This window comes from Salvia splendens, chromosome 12, assembly GCF_004379255.2.
Source record: "Salvia splendens isolate huo1 chromosome 12, SspV2, whole genome shotgun sequence".
Lineage (NCBI taxonomy): Eukaryota > Viridiplantae > Streptophyta > Magnoliopsida > Lamiales > Lamiaceae > Salvia > Salvia splendens.
This window is the reverse complement of record NC_056043.1, coordinates 21,726,031-21,745,164: the sequence shown is the minus strand read 5'-3', so window position 1 is coordinate 21,745,164 and position 19,134 is coordinate 21,726,031. Positions and strand designations below refer to the sequence as shown.

The 19,134-nt window shown below is 41.0% G+C and overlaps 1 protein-coding gene across 1 annotated transcript; it reads left to right on the top strand.

Annotated features, from left to right (window-relative positions):
• Window positions 1-15,052: 15,052 nt before the first annotated feature.
• Window positions 15,053-18,545, top strand: LOC121759713 (anamorsin homolog). The gene is made up of 8 exons (XM_042155389.1): window positions 15,053-15,213; window positions 15,431-15,578; window positions 16,068-16,228; window positions 16,332-16,400; window positions 16,618-16,777; window positions 16,859-16,989; window positions 17,868-17,942; window positions 18,268-18,545. The coding sequence occupies exons 2-8, from the start codon at window positions 15,440-15,442 to the stop codon at window positions 18,304-18,306; spliced, it is 774 nt and encodes a 257-aa protein (XP_042011323.1). The 5' UTR covers window positions 15,053-15,213; window positions 15,431-15,439; the 3' UTR covers window positions 18,307-18,545.
• The last annotated feature ends 589 nt before the right edge of the window (window positions 18,546-19,134 follow it).

Sequence of the window (19,134 nt, the reverse complement as noted above, 5' to 3'; positions counted from 1 at the left end):
GTGGAAGGTCCTTATGACGTGGCAGGATGTGTTTTTGGGAAATTCGCCGGGACATCCGTGAAAGGTACCAAGGGTGCGTAGGTGTCGTTCAAACAAGGATATATCTTACTGGTCAGGATAGAGATCCCAACTAGGCCTAGACCCTGGTTTCAAAGATTCCTCAACCCTCTTCTACTGGGTAGTATAGTGAAGGTAGGGGTCGAATCCCACAGAGATGGTGCGTTAAAACTATTGTGGTGATATTTTGGATGGTTTGGTTAGCTACCACGCTTGGGTTGAGTCTCTACCTAGACGGGAAATTAAGATGGTGTCCTACTGACTAGGAAGGGTGAATGGTGGTCGACATGTAGTGGTGTACGTGGAATTATGGTGGATGCGGTGTAACAGAAAATATGCGGAAAGTACTAGGTTTCTATAAAAGGCTAAACAGAAAAGCAGAGAATAAGTGGTAGTTGTGGTGACTAGGCTGACAGATCTGCAGGGTGTACTAAAGGTGAAGGACAAAAAGCAAAAAGCATCTAAAAAGCAAAGTGGTCCCAAACTTGGATATGAACATCATCTTCTTCAACAAACACAAACTAAAATCAGAGAACAAACCAGATTCAGCACCATAAAAAAAACACAGATTAATAACTCACGAACACAGATCTACAATAAAAAATTCCAATCGAAAATAAAACATCGAAACTGAAATCCCGCCTACTGATCAGCATGGAAGAAGACAAGAAACACATAACTGCACCTTGCATGACACAAACCTCTATGAAATAAAAGTAAACAAATTATGCTAACTCGAAGAAATAAACTACTAACTGGAAACACACGATTCGATACTCACAACGACCAGAAACTCTAGATCTAAGAGCATCTTCTATGGCGCCCCTCCGGTAGGACGTCCGGTCGGACACCGGGAAGGGCGACGGGACGTCCGCCGTTGGGAGGTCGGAGGTCGGATACGGACGTCCCGTGAGGACGTCGGGTGTCCTCGGACGTCCCGGGGACGGGCGGGTGGACGGGCGCCACTGTGGCGAAGGTCGGACGTCCCGGTCGGACGTCCGATATTTGATTTTTTTTTTTTTTTAAATTCTATATATACGGCTCGTTGAACTTCATTTCATTTGCACCACTTGTGTTAACAAGTTTCTCTCTTCTTTTACTACAAATTTCATTTCTACTTAATTTTTCCGTATTTTGCTTTCCCGTACTTTTTGTTTATGTTAAAATTAAATTATTGTGATTTTTTTAATTGCGGGATGTCCTAGTGGGAAGGGCGATGGGAAGGGCGGATATGCAGGGGATGTCCTAGTGATGTGGCAGTGGGGTGGGATGTCCTAGTGACGTGGCAGGAGGTGTTTTTGGGATGTCCTAGTGGATGTCCGAGTGGGATGTCCGCCCACTGGAGATGCTCTAAGCTAACTAGGCAGAAGGAAAAGAGATCGGCGAAGTAAACTGAACAGAAAACAACTTCATAGCATAAACACGTCCGGATCTTCAACAAGTACTTCAAAAGCAGAAAATATCCAAAAGTAACAAAGATCCAACGTAAGGATAAACAAGCAATTTAACTACGAAAGCGAAATAAAAGTGTTTTGCCACTTCGGGCGATGGAACTCCTAAACTATGATCTTGCTGGCTGGAATAAGGATGACTGGTACTCCGGGAACATCTGGGCGTCAGGTGATCATGGCTGCGGCGAGGCAAGAAGCGGGACACGGCTAAAAGACTGGTATTACCGAGAGAACTCTCTACCTAAAGATGGTGGTGAATGAGTGAATGTGTCCGTCTATTCTTTCTCTCTCCTTCTTGGCTTCCTTTTATAGGGAGGCTTACCCTTGATTATAGGGTAAATCCTCATTGCAAGTTGACTTCTTTGCCCTCCATTGTGGGTAATCCGTCCCAACTATCCGTCTTCTCCATCTCAAGCCGTTTCAGCACGAATACTGATCAGTATGAGATCATGCTGGCGCCCTTTTTCACCTGAACATTCCGAAACTTCCCTACTGGCTAGAACACTTAACCTGCACACTTTGAGCAACTGTTTTGCAGATATAATCAATTTTGCACATCATACTGACCAGTAACCAAGGCCTAGAATACGACTTATCAATCCGCACCATTGCGGATGCTCTTAGTTAGATCCACAATAGTTTCGCCCTAGCAATAGTTAGCAATAGCTAAACCTAAAACTCTTTCTGCCACGTTATCATGCCCTTCCAACAACCTAGCCAATGCACTAGCCCAATAACAGCCTAGCATTAGCCCAGCCAATGCCCTAGCCCTTCAGAGAAAAAAAACACCAAAAACAACAACGAAATGAATAGAAAAAAAACATAAAAAAGAAATGAAATGGGAATAGGGTATTTTATAGAAAATAAATTTCTTATAAAATGAAAATTCGGCTAGCCGAGCCGCACAATAGTGGACTAGCTGAGTGTCCTAGCCGCACGTTGGTGGCTATGGCGCCGGTTGGTCCGCTGTTGTCGATGGTCTTACAGATACAAGAATTTTGGTTATTAAATTGCTTGTTGGTTACATATTTGAGCTTGCTGTTGATTTTAAAGAATCAACTAAAATTATTATTTTAATCAAAATATTATAAAGTTATGATATATTACTTCCTCGTCTCACTGTAATGGAGGCGTTTCATTTTAAGAACTCATTTTTTAAAAAATGATAATAAATAGTTAAAGTGGATATAGAATAAAGTAAAAAAGATAATAATGTAAAGAAGATGAGTACTCAAAATGAAACGCCTCTAGTACAGTGGGACAGAGAGGCGTTTCATTTTAAGAACTCATTTTTAAAAAATGAAATAAATAGTTGAAATGGAGATATAGCAAAGTAAAAAATATAATAATGTAAAGAAGACGAGTGCTCAAAATGAAACGCTTCTACTACAGTGGGACAGATGGGAGTATGAATTTTTAACATTTTAATTTTAGACATAATATTTTAATCGTGATGTACTATAAGATAATAAAAATCTATTTTTATATCAAATGTTATGGGGAAAAAAGCAGCACCAAACTCGTAAACATAAGAGTGTAAGAGCATCAGCAATGGGGCGCCCTAAAGCCCGTCCTATGCACCGCCACGTCAGCATTTTATCCTCCTGCCCTTTCACTTGGAGTGGGGCGCCCTAAGCATTTTCTTCTATTTGAATATTTAAATAACTAAAAAAATTGGGAAAAACCTTCATTTCATTTATAAAATTAATACATTACAATACGGATTTAAAAAAATACTCAAACTCAGCGACGACGGTTACGGGCCAACACTTCTTCAATCATGTCGTTCATGAGTTGTGCATGGTGGTGTTGGTTGCACATTGAGGCCTGTCTAGATAGAACCTCATTGAAGCCCGTCGGTAATCCTTGAGTGGGGGGGGTCGCCGAGCCGGAGGAGCTAGATGCACCTTCATCATCGGTCCAATCGGTGATGCCCATACCTTCATGTTCGACTATCATGTTGTGCAAGATTATGCACGCATACATGACATCGGCGAGGACTTCCTTGAACCAGAGACGCGCCGGCCCTTTCACTATTGCCCACTATGCTTGGAGCACATCAAATGCCCGCTCCACTTCCTTTTGCGCCGCCTCCTGCCTTTGCGCAAATAAAACTCTCTTCTCACCCATTGGGCAGCTGATCGTCTTCAGAAAAACAGGCCACTTTGGGTATATGCCATCGGCCAAGTAGTACCACACGTGGTATTTGCGCCTGTTGGCAGTGAACTCGATGGCCGGGCCGTTGCCGTTGGATTGCTTGGCGAAGAGGGTGGATGAGTTGAGGACGTTGATGTCGTTGTTCGACTCGGCTACACCGAAGTAAGCATGTCAAATCCAGAGCCGATAGTCAGCGACGGCTTCGAGGATTATAGTCGGGTGGCTGCCCTTGTATCCACTAGTAAATTGGCCTCTCCACGCGTCAAATCCAGAGCCGATAGTCAGCGACGGCTTCGAGGATTATCGTCGGGTGGTTGCCCTTGTATCCACTAGTAAATTGGCCTCTCCACGCTGACGGACAATTCTTCCACTCCCAGTGCATACAGTCGACTCTCCCTAGCATCCCAGGAAAGCCGTGCGCCGTCTCGTGCATGCTCATTAGGGCCTAGCAATCTACAGCCGTCGGCTTTAGCAAATATGTGCTGATGTACGTCTCCACAATTCCCCTACACAATCTCTTCAGGCACTCGCGGCCTGTTGTATCCCCGACGTGGAGGTACTCGTCGAACATGTCAGCGCTGGTGCCGTAGGCCAACTGACGGATTGCAACTGTGCACTTTTGCAACGACGTAAGCCCGGGTCTACCGATGCCATCTTCCCGATACTGAAAGTATTCATCACGGGACTCCAACGTCTGGACAATGCTGAGAAAAAGATAATGAGGCATCCTAAACCGACGGCGGAAAATAGTCGGGACCCACCGTGGTTGGTCGGCCAAATAGTCTGCAACTAGACGTTCGTGAGTTGCGGCGTGATCGCGTCGGACAGACTTCCGACGTCGAATAGGCCTGGGGATCTGCTCCGCCGCCGCTGCCGCTGCCGCCTCCTCGCGTTGCATTATGGCTAAGCATTCCGCCATTGCGTCGTGCACGACTGCATTTAAGGCTCGAATCAAGGTCGGACTACCGTCCTCCGAGGAACTCCGGTCGTCGTCGTGGTTCATTTTGGCTTGTGAGATTTGGAGAGATGTGTGAGAGATGAGAGAACTGATGTGAGAAAAGTTAGTACAACTTTCCAGGATTCTGAATCCTAACTTTTCTTAGGTATTCTTTTTCCTAGTTTTAGGATTCTTACATATTTAATGCAATATAGTACAGTTTATTATTATTATTATTATTATTATTATTATTATTATTATTATTATTATCATCATCATCATCATCATCATCATCATCATCATCATCATCATCATCATCATCATCATCATCATCATCATCGTTATTATTTATTACAATGTTTTAAAAATAATTTAAAAGTATAAACCATACTTAATTTCAGGATAATAAATAACTATAATTCAAATTCGCATAATTATAACTATATTATTAATATTTATTTTTATTTTTATTATCTTAATAATAATAATAATTTATTAAATAATTAAATATAATTATAATTATATAATAATATAATAATTATTAATTTATAAATTAGTAATTAACAATAAAATTGTAGTGAAATTTTAAATTTTAAAATTTATTCAATTAAAAATTAAGTAAATATAATGATAATAATAATAATCTTATTTATTATTATATTATTATATATTATGATGTATAATCCATATTTAATCTATCCATCGTAATAATAAATAAAATAATATAATTATTATCATTTGTAACTAATAATTTATTAAATAATATGTATTATTATTTTTTATAAATAAAAAATGATAAGTATATTTTTAATTTAGTGTTTAAATCAAATATATACTTTCAAATCTTGATATTTTCCAAACAAGGGAAAGTAAAGTTATTAGAAATCATATTCTTGGGATTCATTTTCCCAGGAATTATTTTCCTTATCAAATTTACTTTCCCGTCAACCAAACATAGCATTAGGGAATTTTTAGGAATAGAATCTTCGTCTGATTAGCATTTCCTAAACTCAACCAATTATAAGTTTTGAAGTTTCAGAATAAGTTAAATCTCTAGAGTTTGGCTAGGGCTAGTTAAACGTTGTAACTTTCTACATACATCATGTTGGAAGGAAATCACAGAAATTAGGAAATTGATATATTCCTTGATTTTGTATATTTATTGATTCCATGTTTAGGGAAAATCTTGCCATCTATAGGGATTCCTTAGCCTATTTAAAGGCATGTATATTGTGCCAAAAACATAGAAGTTGAATGAATACAATACTGATTTTCAACATGGTATCAGAGCAAAGGCTCAGAAAAATATCATCATAGCCTAGAAACCTTTCCCGGCCAAGAAGGCGAACCTGCAATCTACACCAAAAATGTCAGACAGCGAGGAGGAGCGAAAACCAGACAATATTGAGGATGGACGATTAAAGATGAGCAAGAATGTTACTCTAGCCGTTAAACTTAACGAGACAAATTACTCCCTGTGGAAACGGTTGATGAGAGTAGCAATCGAGGGAGGCGGGCAAACCTATATATCACCGGTACACCGCCTCCACCGGAACCAGGGCTGCGAGGCTACTCAAGTTGGGAGGAAGCCGATATGATCGTATTCTCATGGATCATTGACAACGTTGAGACCGAAATAGTTGTCGATTTCGCACACCACCAGACTGCACAGCCTCTATGGGAGAGCCTACAAACCACTTTTGAAAGCACGGCAGATCCATATTTGCTGTATGATTTGGAGGAGAAGGCAGGCAAGGTCGTCCAAGGAGAACATAGGCTCGAGACATACTGGCGACAACTTCACGGAGTCTGGATAGAGATCGACCGGTGCCAATATCAACCGGTTGACTGCTGCGACAAGGGAATCAGCCAACTCCGAACATATGTAGGAACCAGACGCCTATTCAAATTTCTGATAGGACTCAACCCGGTATACGACGGAATCCGGAGGGACATTCTCAAAGAGATCCCATTGCCCTCAGCCGAGACTGCGTACGGGATGGTGAAAAGAGAAGCCGCCCTGCGCAAGATGATGCCGGCAACAAACCCTGACCACCAGACCGACGCAATCAACGGCGACTCATCATCGGGCCAAATTGGACTCGGGTTCGCTGTCCGAAACCAACCTCAACAACGGCCAAACCAGCCACCACCGCGAGCAGCCGCACAACCACCAAACCGCCGAGGATTCAAACCCGATAAATCAAAGATGTGGTGCTCACACTGTGGAAAGAACAAACATACCAGAGAAACGTGTTTTCTTCTCGTCGGATTCTAGGAGTGGTGGGATGAGAATCAAAAGGCAAAGGCACGGTTGGCAATCGGGATGGAGGATGGTGGCGGTGGACTATTTCCGCAAGGGGCGGGAAATCGGGAGGTCACCGTCACCCGTGGGAAAGCAGGGGACACCGACCAGCAGCAGGGCAGAGGCGGCAGAGCCGGCGTGGCAGCAGGAATTGGGGTGGTGGCTTTTGCCGAGAGAAAAGGAGGCGGCTCAATTGGAGGTATGGGATAAGGGTTGACAAATCCTAATCCCCAATTTAATTTGCTATTTAGTCCTTCAAGTTCGATTGATGCTAAAAAAATCACCCCACTGCATGAGTCATTTTTATTCTAGCCCATGTAGGTCTAAGAGTATTCAATTTGAGCCCCGAAATTTGCATACGAGACCCCAGAATAATGAATTTCGAGATAAAACCCCTAAAGTAGCTGAAAATACTTTCCTTAGCCCAAATCGTTTTGCACCTTTGGAGAATATCCCGATTGCCTGTATTGCCCAAAGTAGAACCGATTCTAAGGAAAGTGGATGGATTTTTTATTGTGGGGCGACTGATACTATGTCTTATGATAGAGATGATTTTTCTGAATTTGATGGAGCGAAAAAAAGCCATATACAAACTGCTGATGGGGAATTAACTGTTGTGAATGGGAGTGGAACCATCGAAATTTCTCCGACCTTAAAACTCAAAAATTGTCTATATGTGCCCAAATTATCCCATAAACTCATGTCTATCAGCCATATAACGAAAGAATTAAACTGTACATTACTGATGCATCCAAATTTCTGCGTATTACAGGATATCAGGACGAGGAGGATAATTGGGCGTGGCACTGAGCGTCAAGGTCTCTATTATGTAGATGAGATTGCTCAACAAGGTGGCACCGCAATGCTTGCTCACGGATCTGTAAACCGAGAAGCTTGGTTGTGGCACCGCAGACTAGGGCATCCATCCTCGGGTTATTTAAAATTGCTTTTTCCAAAGTTTTCTCATTTTAAGGATATTACCTGTGAGTCTTGCGTTTTGGCAAAAAGCCACAGACAATCCTTTATATCACGCGATACTCGTGTTGAGACGATTTTTTCTTTAGTACATGCGGATGTTTGGGGTCCCGCTCCTATTATTGGTGATCATGGTTTTAAGTATTTCCTTCTATTTGTGGACAATTGCACTAGATTAACTTGGGTATATTTTTTGAAACATAAATCTGAAGTCTTCGAAAAATTTACTCACTTTTTTACTTTGATCCAGACACAATTCCAAACCGGTATGAAAATCCTTAGATCCAACAATGGTAGGGAATTTGTTAATAAAGAAATGACAAATTTTTTTAAGGAAAATGGATTAGTTCATCAAACTACTTGTCCCTATACACCTGAACAAAATGGGGTAGCAGAGAGAAAAAATAGGGTAATCCTAGAGATCACAAGAGCCCTGTTTTTTTACTCAGGAGTCCCGAAGTTTCTGTGGCCCGAAGCTGTTGCTACTGCTGTCTATCTAATTAATCATCTGCCCACTAAAATATTAGGTATGAAAACTCCTCTACAGATTCTTTCATCTTTAACTAATATTCCTACACCTCTCACTCTTCCGCTCAAAATCTTTGGTTGTTCTGTTTTTGTGCATGTGCCTAAACATGAAAGAACTAAATTTTCTGCATGTGCAATAAAATGTGTTTTCTTGGGGTATGGGATAAATCAGAGAGGGTATCGATGCTATCACCCAGGGTCTAGGAAAATTATAACAACCATGAATTGTAATTTTCTAGAGAGTGAATATTTTTATACCAAACCTCGGGGTCAGGGGGAGAATCATGGTAAGGGGGAGTGTGAAATAATTTGACCCCTCAATTTGTCGGTGCCACACCTAAACATCTCGACCGCAGAACTAACAGAGCAAGCTAGTGTCACCGCCGAGCCAGTCATGTCTGCTGTAGAGCCTCCTCAAACGCCTACGCCCGAATCTTCCCCTCCAGTGATATCAAAGGTAATTCCTGAAACTAGCTCAGATAATACCGTTATTACCCCTGACGAGTCTGGTATAGATGAGAGTGAGAATGCAGCAATTGATGGTGATACTGGCCGTTTTGTGCTCCCTCCAAGAAGCACTCGCGGCATTCCGGCTAAGAGATACAGTCCTGAAAGGATTCGCAAAAGCATATATTCTATGGCAAACCTGGCCAAAGCCAATCTAACTGAAATGGCTAGGGCATTTGAAGCAGCTCTTTATAAGGAGGAGGAAATCCCATATACAGCCGAGGAGGCCATGAAAATTCCTCATTGGAAGGAAGCAATGCTAGTAGAGATGCGTGCCCTACTGAAGAGTAATACATGGGAGGTTTGTCTGAAACCTGATGGAGTTCGAACAGTGGGGTGTAGATGGGTCTTCACCATCAAACGGAGGCCGGATGGGTCGATTGAAAGGTATAAGGCGAGACTGGTGGCCAAAGGGTACACTCAGACCTATGGGGTTGATTATGCTGAGACATTCTCACCAGTGGCAAAAATGAGCACTATTCGAGTACGTTTTTCGATAGCAGCAACCAAGGAGTGGCCATTGCATCAGTTCGACGTGACGAACGCCTTTTTACATGGAGAACTACAAAAGCCCGTCTATATGGAAGCACCTCCCGGATTTACTGAGGAATTCGAAGGAGGTAAGGTCTGCAAATTAAAACGGACACTATACGGGCTAAAGCAGTCACCTAGAGCATGGTTTGGGAGATTTACAGAGGTGATGAAAAAATATGGGTACAAGCAAAGCAACTCTGATCATACCTTGTTCTTGAAGAAAAGAGAAGGAAAAATCACTTGTCTGATCATATATGTAGATGATATGATTATCACTGGCGATGACGAAGAAGAGATAGCCCAGCTAAGAAAGAATTTATTCGCAGAATTTTAGATGAAGGACTTGGGACTTCTGAAATACTTCCTGGGTATAGAAGTTCTAAGATCAAAAAGGGGAATCTTCATCAGTCAGAAGAAGTATGTTTTAGATCTTCTAACTGAAACAGGATTACTGGATTGTAAGCCGACAGACACTCCTATGGTTCAGAATCACGGTTTACGGATAGTTGAAGGAGCTGAAAGTACTCACCGCACCAGATACCAACGTCTAGTTGGGAAACTGATGTACTTGTCCCATACTAGACCCGATATAGCCTACGCAGTTGGGGTGGTCAGTCAGTTCATGCATGCACCTCAAGTAGCTCACTGGGAAGCAGCTCTGAGGATCGTTCGGTACTTAAAGGGGACAGTAGGTCATGGAATTCTGTTTGAGAATCATGGACATCTGGAAATTCATGGGTTTACAGATGCTGACTGGGCAGGAAACCCAAATGACAGAAAATCAACAGCTGGTTACTTCACCTTTGTGGGAGGGAACCTTGTCACATGGCGAAGCAAGAAACAAAAGGTAGTAGCTTTGTCGAGTGCTGAAGCTGAGTTTCGAGGTATTAAAAGTGGATTGACGGAGATTCTATGGTTGAAGAAATTGATGACTGAGTTGGATTTGAACTCCAAAAATTCGTGCAAGTTGTTCTGTGACAATAAAGCGGCAATCAGTATATCCGAGAATCCAGTCCAGCATGACCGCACGAAACATGTCGAGGTGGATCGACATTTCATCAAGGACAATATAGAGGCAAAAACAGTAGAACTTCCTTTTGTGAGATCAGAAGACCAATTGGTAGATATACTCACAAAAGCTGTCGATGCAAGGAACTTCCGTAAAGTATTGGGCAAGTTAAGAATGGATGATCACAGAGTGTTGGAAGTAAATCACAAGATTGAAGGAAATCACACAAATTAGGAAATTGATATATTCCTTGATTTTGTATATTTATTGATTCCATGTTTAGGAAAAATCTTGTCATCTATAGGGATTCCTTAGCCTATTTAAAGACATGTATATTATGCCAAAAACATAGAAGTTGAATGAATACAATACTGATTTTCAACACATCATCCTTGTTTCTAATATTTCAACTTGTAATTTGTAAACATAAATTTCCATTATGAACACCATTTTTTTACTATAATTTGTAATGGTCGTTCATTGAAGATATGTATAATGTGACACTTACATGCTTGGTCGCTAAACAAGGAAGGTTCACTTTGGATACACATATTCGATCATAATGCAGATTTATTATGTCTTTTTATTCCTTCCGTGTTTGTTTTACTTTTGATGAGATTGTATTTATGCAAATTTCAACATGTCACATTACTAAATATTCGCATAAAATTAGTATGTAAATAAATTTGATCTTTAACATTGAATACGAATTTTATAATAAATAATAATCAAAGATGGATGTTGTGGCTACTTCTTAATCACATGATATTTAAGTATAAACACATATATGTGCCTTTTAATGAACAAAATATAAAAGAACACATTATGGTATAAATCAAGTATAAAATGGCAGGGATAGAGGGATCAAAATTTAAATGAACATATAATATTCTAAGATGTGCTAGGAGGGAGACTTACATTTCAAACGGAACTTAAGACTTTGAACCTTTTATTAATCAATATGGCAGTTGAATCCATAATTTGTTTTATTTTTTTCATGGAAAACGGTGATCAATTTTTCTAAAATTAAACTACAAATTGATTCAAATATACATCCAGGTACTGGATGAATTTTCGTTATAAGGTAATTTTATTAGTACATGTTTTTTCTTATCTGGGGACACTTAATAATTAATTATTTATATTTTGATGTTTGGCACGTTTTATATCTCTCTTTTTTGAAATTGAATGTTATGTTTGTTCACCAGTAACACATTTATCACTACCCTATACATTATTAATAATTTCATTTTTAAAAAAAGTTGTACTGTCTCAAAATATGTGATGGGTCCGAAAATAAAAAAATTGATGCTTAGTTATACAAAGTAGAGAAAATAAAAAAGAGAAATAAAATAAAATAAAATAAAAAAGGAATAATATAACATAATAAAATAAAGTAGTAATTTTTTGCCAAAATAATAAAAGTATCACTTAATCTGATGCATTCTAATAAAAAATACGAAATCACTTATCTCACAGAGAGACTAAGAGCATGTGCAGTGGTGGACGGACGGCGTTCGTCCGTCCGTGCCGCTGGCACGGACAAGCTACCGCCGCTGCGCTCGCGCTGTTGGCACGGCGCTGCTCGCTGCGAAGAGCGAGTCCGTGCCAGCGAGCAGGCGACGTGACGGCACCCGAAGTATATGGGAGGCGTAACATCCTCCTCTAACGGCTCCTCCAAATGGTCAAGGTCGGTATCCCTATCCGACGCCGGCTCCGAAGAAGTGGCTAGCCAACTCGTCGGAGCTAACTTGAGTAGCTCCGACGCCGGCCCGAGCGGTTCCCAACGCCGACCGCATGGAAGGAAGAAGGCGGCGGCCAACCGCCGTTGAGCCGCGGCTACAACCGTCGATGCTCCAGTTCCCGCTCCCGTTCCATATGAGCCACCTCCACCCCCCACCAACTCGTTGTGGCAGCTTTTTGTCTAACTCAATATGGCCGATAGGTCCACTATGACCCCCTCGCAACTTCGATCGCACGAGGCCATGATATTGGGCCTCCAAAGACAATTGGGGGTAGTGCCGCCGGATGAGTAGTCGTCCACGGGGGTATTTTTAGCTTTTAATTATGTAATTTTTAATTTTTAGGAGTTTAATTATGTAATTTTTAATTTTTAGGATTTTAATTATGTCTTTTCATTTTATTTGTAATTTGTAATTTGTAATATTTATTGTGGTTTTTTAATGAATTTTAATATTATAGAAATGTTTTTGTTTAATTGATTTTTAAATTGAATTGTGCTCGTCCTTGCGGAAGAGCACAGCTGTGGGTGTTGTGCTCTTGCCAGAGAGAAGGCAGGAATAGTGGCGTCGGGCCTACAACCGTGCTCGCTGACAAGAGCACGGTTATGGATGCTCTAATAGAAATGGCGACGTGAACACAATAGAGTCACATTTCATATTAAAAAATCCACCAAAATGGATAAATAATCACTATCTTTCACAGTTGAAATTTAGATAAACTATTAGAGCATTCACAATAAGAATAGTCCAACAATAGCCCAGTCATAGCCTAGCCACAAACTTCTTCTGCCACATTATAAATAGCCCAGCAATAGCCTTGCCACATCATAAATAGCCCAACCACATCAATAGCCACATCACTAATAACAATTATATAAAAATAAAATAATTAACAATCACACAATATACGGAATTTAATTTACGAGACATATACGGGAAACATTAATAATACTATTAAAATTTTAAAAAGTACAATAATTTAAAAAAGTACAATAATTTTAAAAAATTACAATAATTCACTCCTCTGCTCCGTCGTCGTCTCCGTCGTCATCTCCTCCGTCGTTGTCGGCACCATCGCCTCCGCCTCCGTCGCCACCATCGCCTCCGCCTCCGTCGCCGCCTCTACTCTCGGCGGCTTCCCTTCGTGCCGCCACCAAATCCTCCTGCATGCTCAGGAGCAATGTTTGAAGCAAACTCTTCTCCACGGGGTCCACCGCCGCCCGCCATTCGGCCATCGTCTTGACCATCTGAGCGCGCGTTTGTTGACGCGTGAAGAATTTGAGATCCGCTGTGGATTGGCCAAGGGGGGATGCCGAATGGACCTCCTGGGAACCCCCAGCGACCCCCCTCGCCTCCCGTTAAACCCGCCTGTGCCCAACCGGGCGAGTTCAGCGAGCGAACGAACGAGGGGTCGGGACCTCCTGGGCCGTCTCGGGGAGGTCGTGGGAACCACCGCTGCTGCCGCTGAAATCACCGGTATAGTTCAGTCATTGCTTCTTCGACCAGCCAGCGTCGACACCTACTCGGAACTTCTCGGAGTCGTTCAGCACAAGATAGCAGTTCCAGTAGGTGAAGTCCTTATACACCCCCTTCAGGGGAAAGACTTTCTCCGCTATCCTCCTGCAGTCTTCCTCCGTTTGGCCGTTGTTCTTCATGCGGAGGGCGTTGGTGTACAAGCCCGAAAATCGGGAGACCGCAGCCCTGATTCGGTCCCACCCCTTCCGGCAATCCTCCCCGGTGCATCGCCTCCCCTCCGGGCAAAACCCCTGGTAGGCTATCTTGCCCCACAAGTTGACGATCCTCTTGTTGTTCGAAACGAGAGGATCGTCGCAAACACTCACCCACGCCTTGGCCAGCGCGACGTTCTCCGCGTCCGTCCACCTCCTCCGTACCGAGCTGTCATCCTCACCCGGCTGCGAGGACTCGCCGACCCTCTTCCCCTTGTTTTTCTTCTTTGGGGCGCCACGACCCCGCCCTGCGCCCCCCGTTTGAACGGGAGCATCCGGAACACCGAGAAGATCTAACCCCAATTCATCGAAGGAGAAAGTGTCAAATTGGGGCAACGACTGCGCCTCCATTGGGGTCGATGTGTGCGACGAACCAGTCGAAAAATCAAAACTGGGGCGATAGACGTCCCCCGGCGTCCCCTGTGTCGCCGGGGATCCCCCCGTCGCCGGTACCCCCCCCCCCCCCCCCCCGGGCATCATCTGTATCCCGGGTGCCCACCCCGGCATCGCCGGAAACCCCCCCGGCTGGCATCCCGGGCATCATCTACTGCCACGGGTACATGTTGTAGTATGGTGGCATCTGACTCCATCCACTTCCCACGGGGACCGGGGGAGTTTGACCTTGAGACCCGCTACTCCCTGAAGTAGGCTCGTTGTTGAGATCCATTTACCGTTGTTGATCTTGTACAGAAATTTAGATAGAGAGAGTACTCGTTAAAACAAGTGGTGCGAATGAAAATGACGTGCAAGGCGCGTATATATAGTGTTTCGGAAAAAAAAAATTCGCGCTAGCCGATGCGCTAGGCGATCCGGACGCTGCAATAGCGCCGAGCGGATCGCCCTGCGCACCGCCTAGCGCCACGGAACCGCCGAGCGCTAGGCGGTTGCAATAGATCGCCTAGCGCACCGTCTAGCGCCGGCGCTCGGCTAAGCGGTGCGCTAGGCGCTATTGTGGATGCTCTTACTATAAGATCAAATTTAGGTCGATTTGAATCAGTTAAATATATTACTTGATTGATTTTAGTTGAATCAGTAATTCGAATGACATCGTAATTAAGATATTATATAAATATACATAAATCAAATATAAATGCGACTTTGAAATTTACAAAAATACGAGTTAATCCCCAAAGTAAGTCGGCGGAGAAACCCTAAAACTGTAAACTCCCAAAATATTTAAACACAGCCGGCAAAAACCATCTTGTTTTCATCACCATTTGAGAAATTTCACCGATAATCCATTTCCCTGCTACCGCCGATTGCTTCTGGAGCTCGTATTTCCTGGTATGAGCTTGCAATTCCAATTAATCCTCAGCTGCTTTGGTTTCAATTGCCACTAATTGTTTACACTAGTTGCCTCGCGATTTCCCCCCTTTTATATGCTGAATTTCTGTTTTATTTTGCCTATGCGTTCATGCTTTTGTGCGGCTATCATTTGCATAACCTATTTTCGTTGTTTTCTATCAGTTGATCTGTTTACGTTCGGGTATTTTTGGTGTAGGGGACGAAAATGGGGCAGGATAAATTGTTGGTGATCACGGATCAAGTCGCTGTGTCGATTTCCGCAATATCCAATGCTATTAAGAAGCTGAGAAAGGAAGAAGTTGTAGAGGTGGATCCTTTGATCATCACTCAAGCTACCTCAGACAGTAAGTTATTGTCGCTTATAAATTTTTCTTAATTTAGCTATAGTAGTATATTGTATTGAAGAAATGTCTTATCAATTTATCATTGAATCCTCTACTGCAAACATTTCTTAATAAAGTTGGTTTTCTTTGCATATATATGTATATCAGTATATGTTGTCAACTTGTAGTATAGGCCATTTATTCCTGATGTTGGAGGATATAATACAGTTACTCGTTGATAACATCGTGTTAATTATCGATTTGGAGTCTGTCTACCAACTCTATTGATGACTCTAGTGCTGGTGCTGTGGATTTAAAATGCCATAGAAGAGTTCTCCTGTTTATTACTAGATTAAATTCCCTTCACCTCAATAAAAATCTTATATCTGAAGGATATAGAAGCTTTGGTTGTTTTGTTTTTTTTAAACTTTCGAATGTATTTCCATTTCAATGTTTTTTCACCGCAGCTCACTTTATTTATTTTTGTGTTCTTTTTATGTCTGTTGGCAGGTCTAACATCACTGGAGTCTTCATCAATAAATGATGTTGTATCTCTCTGTAAAACATTGGAGTTTCCTAGTGATCAGTTGCTTGGGAATATCTCAAGAGTTTTAAAACCTGGAGGAACTCTCCTTTTTTATTTGGATTCCCAAACTGCTGTGGAACAAATGGTAGTTTGTTAGTTTATACGCTTTGTTCGTGGTGGAGATGTAGTCACCAAAAGGTTTTTCTGTGTTAAGCATATTTGATAATTATACTTGGATTGTCCTGCAGAAAAACTCTTCTCTGGAACGCGATTTGTTTCTTGCTGGATTCCTGGACATAGATAGGGAATCTTTTGGGGTGTGTTTCTCCCTAAACCCTTGCTTGACTTCATGTTCTCATATTTATATCTTTTTTGGAATCTGGGTCGATGCTGTTTTGTGCTTTTCCTTTATGGCTTGTTCCATTTGTTTATATTGTTCAATATTATTATTATTATTATTTTATTTTTTGAGTTTAAATGTTACTTTCTACATGTGGATCCTTAGAATTAATTTACTGTATTTTACATGGACAGGTAAAGTGTAAGAAGCCTTCATGGAAGATTGGATCTTCATTTGCCCTAAAAAAGACTTCCCAAGTTCTACCAAAAGTTCAAATTAATGATGATGAGGATTTGATTGATGAGGATAGTCTTCTTACTGAAGAGGATTTGAAAAAACCCCAATTGCCCTCGAGTTAGTCTTCATCTTCATTTGTTTATTGTCCTATGTATAGTTGAATGTGACAAATGATGACAGTGTAGTGCTTCTCAATAGGTGATTGTGAAGTTGGAATCACAAGGAAAGCTTGCAAAAACTGCACTTGTGGAAGAGCTGAAGAGGAGGAAAAAGTGAAGCTTGGGCTTACTATGGACCAGATTAACAATCCTCAATCTGCTTGTGGAAATGTATGTTGAATAACATGTGACTGCAAATTCATTGTTTTGCTGCTTCCCGATTTTTGTTGTTATTAAGATTGACCACGTGAGATTTGGGCGTTAAAGTAAATTGCAACCCTTTATAGCCTGGGCTAGATGCCCACATGATTTTGAAGTTAATATCTTTTTGTGTAGAAGCGTAGTTGAATAAACACCATGGCATGCATATATTTGAGGCCATGTTCCAGTGAAGGTAGATAGAATGAACAATCAAAGTTCCTGCTATTAGTGTTTACGAATATTAATCATTGAAGTCTGGATTTTTCTTAACATTATGTCCAGAAAATTTGTTACTCCCTTCGTCCCAACTAAGTTGAGTCGTATTCCTTTTTGGGACGTCCCAACAAAGTTGAGTCATTTCCCTTTTTGACAACTAAGTTGAGTTGTATTCCTTTACTCTCTTTATCTCTCCTACTTTTTCTCTTTCCTATTTTATTTTACTTTCATTCAATTTATTCAACACACTATCTTAATCTCCGTGTCCAAAAGTTTTGTACCAACTTAGTTGGGAGTTGGGACGGAGGGAGTATTATAACTTATAAGTCAGATCTTTCATGCTTCCTCTGGAAAGGTTTTATAGTACTTGATTTGATTCAGTTATTAGCATAGTGTGTGTGTCATCAACTTGATAGGCAATTAGTTTCCAAGACGCTGCACTCGGATTGCCTATTCCAAATTATTACTTTTATGTGGAACATGTATAATATGTCGAATATCCATGGATTTTTACTATTCCTGTCGAGAGTCTCATCATAGCTAAATGTTACACTTCATTCGTCTTATCTTGTTTGTTAAACTCTGCTCAGTAACATGTAATTTTACTTGACGGGTATTCCTTTTTTGTACAGTGTGGTCTTGGTGATGCTTTTCGGTGTTCTACATGCCCTTACAAGGGTCTTCCAAAATTTAAGCTTGGCGAAAAGGTATGTGAAGTGCAATAAAATTATGAGGATTTGGTATTTATGCATGTGGATGTATGCTTGTAAAACAATTAGAGACATAGTAGAGCATGATAGATTGGTTCCTCTTAAAACTTCACCCTAAATTGGGGGTTTTTGTGGGGTCTCAATCTGATGGGCTAGGATCTGCAGTAAGTACCTGGTCTGAGTTGGGTGACAGTCTTGTAAAAAATTAGTCTGGTTCTTGTGTTTGTCCTTCTGGTGATGTTCCCACTAAACAAACTTCCATAAATCTGTGTATGGCACATTTATTGATACTGAGTTACTGAGATATCGACCTCTTTGGTAGGTTGCGTTGTCCGGAAACTTCCTTGCTTCCGACATTTAACCATGAAGAGGCTGGAATGAGGATCATGTTGGTATACAAGTGTTTTTGGTTCATTACTAATTGTTCATGTGATTGTCTGCTGTGGATTAGATTGAATGAACCGTGGTCCTCTTTAGGGTTTTGTTAAGAAATTTTTTCTTGAGCATGTTTTTGAGTAATAGAGTAGCTTCGAATTAAGCAGGCTTTGTCTTGTATGACTTGGATTTTTAATGATGTTTTTGTCATCGATTTTGATTCTATTGATGCAAATATAAATATGGGAAGACAAAGATATAGTATTCTATGAAAAAGGAAAATAAATCATAGTAATATGAAGATACAATGTAAAATACTAGTAATACATAGATTAACAGCAATTACCCAATATGAAATTGCAATCTCTTTCCTACCCCTTCTTCTCCCTCCTCTCCTAGTCTAACATAAAAAAGAAAGCGAAGGGAGGGTAAGAGATAAAAAGTTAGGAGAGTCCATATTTAAAAAGAGGAAAAATACATGCAAACTAATTTTAAAAAAAGAAACTTATTTTAAAAATGTTAATGTTATTGGAAGACATTGTTTTGTTATAAATATTTTTGGTTGGCACACCAGCTTTGATTTCCCCCTAATTACAAAAAGAATATGATGATCACACTTAGTGATCTACTAGTATTATTCTGTTTTTAAAAATGTTGGATCAACTAGAATTTGATGGTAATTTATATAGCTAAACATTATTTTAACTTTTAGTCGTTTTATGCCCCTTTTTTCGAAATCTCTCTAGATGGTTGCTGACACGTCAATGTCAATTTTGCTTGCCCAAATTAAGAAATAGTATATGAGATAATTATG

What these genes read in the sequence shown, in the direction of transcription:
- LOC121759713 (XM_042155389.1), top strand. Translation starts at nt 15,440, where the DNA reads ATGGGGCAGGATAAATTGTTGGTGATCACGGATCAAGTCGCTGTGTCG. An exon ending in TAGATAGGGAATCTTTTGGG is followed by an intron (nt 16,401 to 16,617) that starts GTGTGTTTCTCC and finishes TTACATGGACAG; the next exon opens with GTAAAGTGTAAGAAGCCTTC. An exon ending in AAAACCCCAATTGCCCTCGA is followed by an intron (nt 16,778 to 16,858) that starts GTTAGTCTTCAT and finishes GCTTCTCAATAG; the next exon opens with GTGATTGTGAAGTTGGAATC.